Source organism: Capsicum annuum, chromosome 4 (genome assembly GCF_002878395.1).
Source record: "Capsicum annuum cultivar UCD-10X-F1 chromosome 4, UCD10Xv1.1, whole genome shotgun sequence".
Classification (NCBI taxonomy): Eukaryota; Viridiplantae; Streptophyta; class Magnoliopsida; order Solanales; family Solanaceae; genus Capsicum; species Capsicum annuum.
In genome coordinates this window covers 18,197,082-18,204,726 of record NC_061114.1, presented here as the reverse complement: position 1 = coordinate 18,204,726, position 7,645 = coordinate 18,197,082, and the positions used below count along the sequence as shown (strand labels likewise).

The 7,645-nt window shown below is 35.8% G+C and overlaps 1 protein-coding gene and 1 pseudogene across 1 annotated transcript; one reads left to right on the top strand and one right to left on the bottom strand.

Annotated features, from left to right (window-relative positions):
* Positions 1–454: 454 nt before the first annotated feature.
* On the top strand, positions 455–1,571 carry LOC107869795 (annotated as a pseudogene).
* A 418-nt stretch (positions 1,572–1,989) lies between these two features.
* LOC107869069 (CBL-interacting protein kinase 5-like) lies at positions 1,990–3,732 on the bottom strand. The gene is made up of 2 exons (XM_047411746.1): positions 2,827–3,732; positions 1,990–2,235 (listed from the first exon to the last, which is right to left on the bottom strand). The coding sequence occupies exons 1-2, from the start codon at positions 3,703–3,705 to the stop codon at positions 2,149–2,151; spliced, it is 966 nt and encodes a 321-aa protein (XP_047267702.1). The 5' UTR covers positions 3,706–3,732; the 3' UTR covers positions 1,990–2,148.
* Between the last annotated feature and the right edge of the window lie 3,913 nt (positions 3,733–7,645).

Below are 7,645 nucleotides of genomic sequence, written 5' to 3'. Positions count from 1 at the left end.
GAGAATAGAGGATTGGAAAATTTAGCGCACCTTTCTTTGAGACACAACAAATTGCAAGAATCTATACCTGACTCAGTGAGCAACATGGTAGGTTTGGAATTCCTAGACCTTTCTCATAATAACATATCAGGAACCATTCCCAAGTCTTTGGAGAAACTTCAAAACCTGAAGTATTTCAATGTTTCTGTCAAAAAATTGTATGGTGAAATACCCTCGAGGGGTCCTTTCAAGAATCTCTCGAATCAGTTTTTCATCTACAATGAAGCATTGTGTGGTTCTTCAAGATTTAGTGTCCCGCCATGCCCCACTTCATCAAAAAGCACAAATCAAACAGGAAAAAATTGCTAGTTCTACATCTTTTGCTGGGAATCACACTTCTATTTGCTCCTATCATCTTAGTGTATGTATGGATAAGGTACAGACCACGTGAAAGAGCTCCTCAACAAGCTAATTCATTTGCTGCCATAACAAGAGAAGAATTTCATGCTATGAATTTCTCCAAGCAACTGATGCGCTTAGCGAGAGTAATCTGATTGGTTCCGGAAGTTTTGGCTCTGTTTACAAAGGCATTCTCGGAAGTGGAACCGCCATTGCAGTTAAAGTGTTCAATCTGCAAGTGGATGAGGCATTCAAGAGCTTTGATATGGAATGTGAAATTTTGCGCAACCTTCGCCATATGAATCTCGTAAAAGTTATCACTAGTTGTTCCAACCTTGATTTTAAGGCTTTAGTGTTAGAGTATATGCCTAATGGTAGTCTTGACAAGTAGTTGTATTCGCACAACTACTTCCTCGACATCAGGCAGAGACTAAGCATAATGATAGATGTCGCATGTGCATTAGAATATCTTCACCATGGGTGCTCGTCGCCTGTGATTCATTGTGATCTGAAGCCTAGTAATGTCTTGCTGGATGAGGATATGGTTGCCCACCTAAGCGACTTTGGCATTTCAAAACTACTTGGTGAAGATGAGAGTGATTTATACACTAAAACTGTAGCAACATTGGGGTATATTGCACCAGGTACGCCTCTTAGTTTTGCTGATTTTTCCTCTCTTTCCCCCCAACTGGAATGTATATTGCATCTTTATATTAATTGTTTGACTGTAGAGTATGGACGGAATGGTTTGGTATCAAAAAAGTGTGATGTCTATAGCTATGGGATCATGTTGCTAGAAACATTTACCAGGAGAAAGCCTAATGAGTTTGAGGGTGATCTTAGCTTGAAGCAATGGGTGAGTTATTCACTTCAAGAGGCAGTAATGGACGTTGTAGATGCCAACTTGCTAACATCAAGTGGAAATCGGTTACAGAAGGAGCTTGATGTTGTGGCATCAATAATGAAAGTGACAATAGATTGTTGTGTTGAATCTCCGGCATGAAGGACAGAGATGAAAGATGTTGTAGGGACGCTACAAAAGATCAAGATTCAACTTCTTGCATTCTAAGCATGTTCTTGGAATCTCTCGTTGTTTCAAGTGACTTGTTTGTTGCAAATATTTTTCTACATTAGTGGATTCATGTAAATATTTTTTTTTTTTTATTTTGTTTTAGCACTTGATTTCCTCTTAATATTAATGTTGCAAAATGATGGAACTCGTAAATATAAATTGAATTACAAAGACCAAATTAATCCCCTTGAAAATCTCAAGCAGAATATATTTTTTTTTTAAATTGTTAGAGGAATTAACATAAATATAAATAGCAATTAATACAGTAAATGTTTTAAATGGGATACACTGATGACATATAACTTCAAGACAACAAACAAAAAGAGCAATGATAAAAGATGTTTTCATAAAGCTTACATGATAAGAAAAAAAGGGTAGCTCGGTGCACGAAGTATCTTGCATTCACGCAAGATATAAACAAGTGTCGCACCCAAGGGTTGTAATGCAGGCAACTTTCCTGACACAAACATCAGTAACCGATTTCATGACTTGAATATGTGACCTATAGGTCCCACAATTATAAAAGAAGAAGAAAGATAATTCTTCAAAGATTTCTTGATTTTCCACATCATGTTGCTCATCCATGTCCAAACTATATCTTTTAATGAAAGACTTTAAGCCTTGATCACAAAACTTCCTGTATTCTGCAGTATCTCCTGATTTTTTTTCACGTCTACAACATGGAAAGATGGCGTAATTTAAAATATTTTTGCATCAATTGCTCGTTTCCCTTTTCTCCCTTCCCTGCTTCCTTGCATTTTCACCGTCCCGTCTTTCTTCTTCACCTGTTGAAGACATAATGAAGTAAATAAGTTTGTTCGTAGACACACGCAGAATACACGTAGGACGTCACATAGGACACTACACGGACATATATGTCTACTTGTTCAATTTTATACAAGTTTAAATGTCTAGTTGTGCACATCGAAAGTTGGGGGCATACATAGATGCTAGATAAGACAAAGTTAAAGGGAACATTTACATATTATGCCTCTAAAATATTAAACTTTAAGCTAAGAAGATCACAAAGGCAAAGTAACATAAAGTAAAGGTGCTCAGATTAAACTTTTAGATGAGATGAACCTGCAATTGAAGCAAAAAAGTATACAGTGTGTATAGGTCAATTAGTATCACATAAATTAACCCTTGAACTATCTTAGTGAAATTTCCGACTTCTGTATTGCACAATTTCAACATAGTATGAGACTACAGAAAAATGAATTTTCCGTGCTCGGATAATAGCAAAAAAGAATTAGACCAGCCCATCTACGAGAATGATTGGACATGTCGAATAATAATCAAGTAAATAAAGTGTATTCTCCCTAACAGTTTAAGCATTAAACTGAGATGGTCATCATACAATTCCGATAGTATACCTTACAACTTCCCATTGAAGCTACTTCCTCTAGCCTCAAGACGATAGTGGATGCTGAATTTTGAGTCATGAATCTAGCCTCCGATCTACAGCTCTTATCTTTCTCGAACAAGTTAGAGAGATCAAAAGCAGGAGAAAGAGACATGATATCAAAAACATTCAAACAAGTAGGCTTCTTTGTTGATGGAGATTGCTCTTTGTATCTTGAAGAACTTTCTGCATCTGAATCATCCACAATATCGAAAATACTACGAGGCGATTCGTCCTGTTCTTGATCCAAAATTGGTGGTTTATTAATTTGTTTGAATCCTTTCTTGAACCAAGTATAGTTCACTAACTTAGCTAATGTGATTCTTGAAAATGGATTTGGATCAAGAATTCTTGAAAGAAGTTTTTTCACTTCAGAAGGGAAATGTTCAGGACATTTGAATTCCCCTTTACTAATTTTCTTGTACATTACCATCAAATTTGCATCATGGAATGGAAGATAACCAGCTAACATGACAAACAAAATGACCCCACCTGACCAAATATCTGCCTTTTTGCCATCGTACCCTCTCTTATTAATGACCTCTGGCGTGACGTATGCTGGAGTTCTACATGCCATGTGTAGGAGTCCATCTTGTCTTTTAGTCTCGTAAAGAGCACTCAGGCCAAAATCGGAGACCTTTAGGTTTCCGGTTTCATCCAAGAGTATATTTTCAGGTTTCAGGTCGCGATGATAGACACCTCGGCTATGGAAGAAATCAACAGCCGCAATTAATTGCTGGAAGTATTTATGCGCCGCGGATTCTCTAAGCCTCCCTTTAGCAACCGTATTGAATAATTCACCACCCTTAACATATTCCATTGCAAAATAGATTTTTGTTTTTCCAGCCATTACTTGATTAAGTTCAACAACATTTGGGTGTCTAATTAGCCTCAATAAAGAAATTTCACGTTTTATTTGGTCAAGTAGGCCAACTTTCATGAATTTTTCTTTGTCAATTACCTTTTTTTTCACCCTTCTCTTGGAGCTCCCACCCTTTTGTTCCTTTGGTGACTCAAATACACAATATTAATGTCTGAAGGTGAGGTGTGCTTACCATCTGAGCAATTCTCTCTTGTCCACATCCTTTGTTCTTCATATTTAACTTTCCTACCTATTAAATCACACCTTAAGTTTGAACCAATTTTTTCTTGTTCTTCTTCTCTTCTTTAATTGCTAAATTTCTTGCGTTATAATAGCCTTTTTCTTCATACTGTGTTAATGACTCTTCTTTGTAAATGTGGATTTCTGACAGCGTTAAAATTTCATGGTTGGAAGACAATTAAGGAAGGTGATTTTCGGAGTTGTAAAATATATAAGGTATGAATTAGTTTATCTTGTTGGATTTGATTTATGTATCAAACCGTGTCACTAATTGTACCACCCCGTGTTTTTGCGCTAGAATTCTTACCATCGTTCCTACGCGTATAAGCTCCAATCCAAATAATTCCCATGTGAACATAAGTTTCATTATCATTATCCTAATATGTGAAGTGTTTTCGAGGTGAAACATGTTCATAGGAATCACTTAGAGCGAAGTTGAGCTAAGAGCCCTTGATTCGGCCAAATCTTTGTATTCGATTCTACAAGGGTCTACATTGAATGTGTATAACATTTTATATACGTATAATTTTTCAGCTCACAACCAACCAAATTGTAGATAATTAAGTTAGTTTTCCAACAATACCAATTTCGCCTTAATTCGATACCCGAGTGAAAAGTTATGGCATTTTTCGTGTGAAGCAGTAAGCCAACGCGATTGGGACGCGGCGCACCGGTTTCTCGCGCGATATGTGACGCAACGCAGTGCTGTCCCAACATGATATCCGACGCGATGTGGAGTTTTTTCACACACTGCTTCAGTTCCTAAAGGGTCTAGGGTCACTTTGGACATTTTCCCTCAACCGAATCCGTCTAGCAATATTTAACTCTTTACTCATAATTTCTCTTGAAGAAAGCCTCCCACTCTCAAGAACAGACCCTAACCTCTATCCAAGAACTTCAAAACTCCATTACTCCTTCTTCAAGAAAGTCAATAATCTAAGTTTCCAAGTCCAAGAACTTCAAGAGGAAGGCTTCAAGAACATCTTTAGGAGTTCAAAGTCAAGGTTCTACATCAATTAGGCCTAATCAGGTATGTATGGTTATGAGCAAGGGTATCCTTTCACCCTTGTGCCCAAATTGCATGATTTTATGATTCTAATTACTTGTATTGAAGTAGGGTTTATACCCAAGTTTACATATTCTTGAAGCATGTAATTATTATGAGATTTAAAGTTTTTAAGTTGATCAAGAAGTGCTTATGTTTATGTTTTATCTTTTGAGATTTAGATTATGAATGAGATTGCACTTTCTTGATTTGTTATTGTGAAGTATTTCAAGAATCACATTTAGTATGAAGTTTTGATATGAATTGATATGTGTTTAAGCCCAAAGTTTAAGTCTTGATATTTCAAGAAGATTATGTTTTAAGCATTCTTTGATAAGTATATATTCAGATTTAAAGCACGAAACGATCTTTTGATCCTCAGCTAAGATATGAAATCCACACATGTTAGTTTTGATTACAGTTTACAACAAATATATGCATAACTGGTTTTTATATAAACCTTTATGCTATTTTAAGGTGGATTTCCTACAGTATGATCATATAAGTAAGGGAGTAATATTTAGAATTAAGTTGGGTATGTGTTCTAGTTCACATACCCTAGAACAATGAGCCAATGTAGGTTTAGACTATTCCTATTTATATGCATGAATTACAAATAGTGATCACTTAGCTCAGGTCCTACTCCGTGGTAAGAGCATGATAGCTCTCCCCAACATGAACTTTTACCTATAGGGGAACAAGACGTTCGACACCATGATAGCTCACATGGTGTATGTCGATTAGAAGAAACTCCCTAAAATAGAATAAAAGAAAAGCTTTTAGAACTAAGTGTTGTGGCTCACAAAGTTTATCATTATGCTTTATTACTCATGTTTATGATTTTACAACTTTGTTCTATTCAAGCTAAGGTGAGTCATTTACACTTAGCATGCAGTATTTGAAAGTTTATAAGTACATTGAGTTATTATTCTTACTTATGCATTCACCCCCACGTGCTCATTACATTCCAAAAGTACTGATCCACATATACATCTTTGTGCTACATTGTTTAATAATGTAGGTACAAGTTGTAGCATACACTTCATAATCATACAGTTGCAGCTTCTAGTCAACAGGTGATGAGTCCTTTTGATTCAAGGGTTCGAGTCAGTCTTAGTTCGGGTAGCATTTTATTTTCATTATTTAATCGTATTGATTCGGAATAGATGAGGGTCATGTCCCGACTACCTATAATAAATACTAGTAGAGGCTTCATAGATAGTTAGCAGAGTTAATGTATTAATTTCAGTTTTGTTTTGTATAACCAGAGTTGTAATTATTTTAATAGTTTGTTTCGAAGATGTTCAGCTAAAAACTTTTCTTCCACTTATTTTTTCAAGATGTATGTATCTTATTCAGTTGCTCATGAGTTATGCCAACACAAGGGTTAGCTTAGATCACTTATGGTCCTAAGCACCGTATGATGACTAGGGGTAGTCTCAGTTCATTACAAACTTGGTATTAGAGCATAGATTCAAGTGTCCTAGGGTGTCTGTGAAGCCGTGTCGAGTAGAGTCTTGTAGAACAGTACAGTAACATTTGTACTTTTCTTCAAGAGGCTACAGGACATTTAAGAAATATCTCCTTTCTTTCATACTCCAGATCGTGCAATAAAGTTATTCTTTTAGAAACTTATATCAATTCATGAGTAACTTCATAATTCTCCGTATATGGCTTATTCATGAGATAATATGAATAGTAAGTCCCAATTCCTCCCAATATGATGCTCTCTGAATTACTATCAGTAACTTCAAAAATCACACAAGGGCCTTAAGAGGAATTCGTTAGTATGATGTAAGTGCCTTAAGTTTAAAGTTATGTCCTCATCCTTATGAGTTGTTCAGTTAAGACAGAATAAGATATATATTAAGATTCCTCATCAACACTTCAATACAGATAGTGCTCTTGATCATGAGAGGAGATGGTATGAACCTAGATTGTTAAATAGAGTTGGCATTCAAGGGATACGCTTCATATGTATTCAAGTTCATTGTCAACTTCTAGTAAGTAAGTAACAGCTTCACTCTGTGATTCGAGTTATCCCTCATAAATCTATGAACTCCAGTCTTATGTTGAATAGCTTATGATAAGTATAAACTCATGTTTCGAAGTATGATCAATTCTCAGAAACTCATGATCCTAGTGAAATTCACATTATATCATGTATGTCCTCAGTTTAGATCTCTCGAATGAATCCTTACCTTTTACACTCTATTCCTGAGGCCACAGTTAAGTGCCAAAATTGTGTATAGTATTATTCCATGCTTCAGGTCCTTATGCGTTAGCCCTTCAGTGACCTTTCCTTATGAAATAATAATGGAATGAATATTTTTTTAGATGAGAGAGAGTAAATATTTCTTATTGACGAAAGATCGTTGTATGCTTGTTTTATCTAAGGCTATAAGTGTGAAGTAAGATTGAGGCCAAGTCTTTGATACATGTCATGGTTAGCTGAAATTATGTGCGTATGTTCTTAGGGTAGTGCGTGGAAGTTGTTAATGATAAAGGTTTGGAAGATGTGAGAAGTATGATATTATTGGTATTTTCTTAGACCTTTATATATGGTTATAACAATAGTATTGAATGCCATGTTGGTGTATAAGTGGATGAATGCATTACACGTTAGTGTCTAACCTTCCCGAC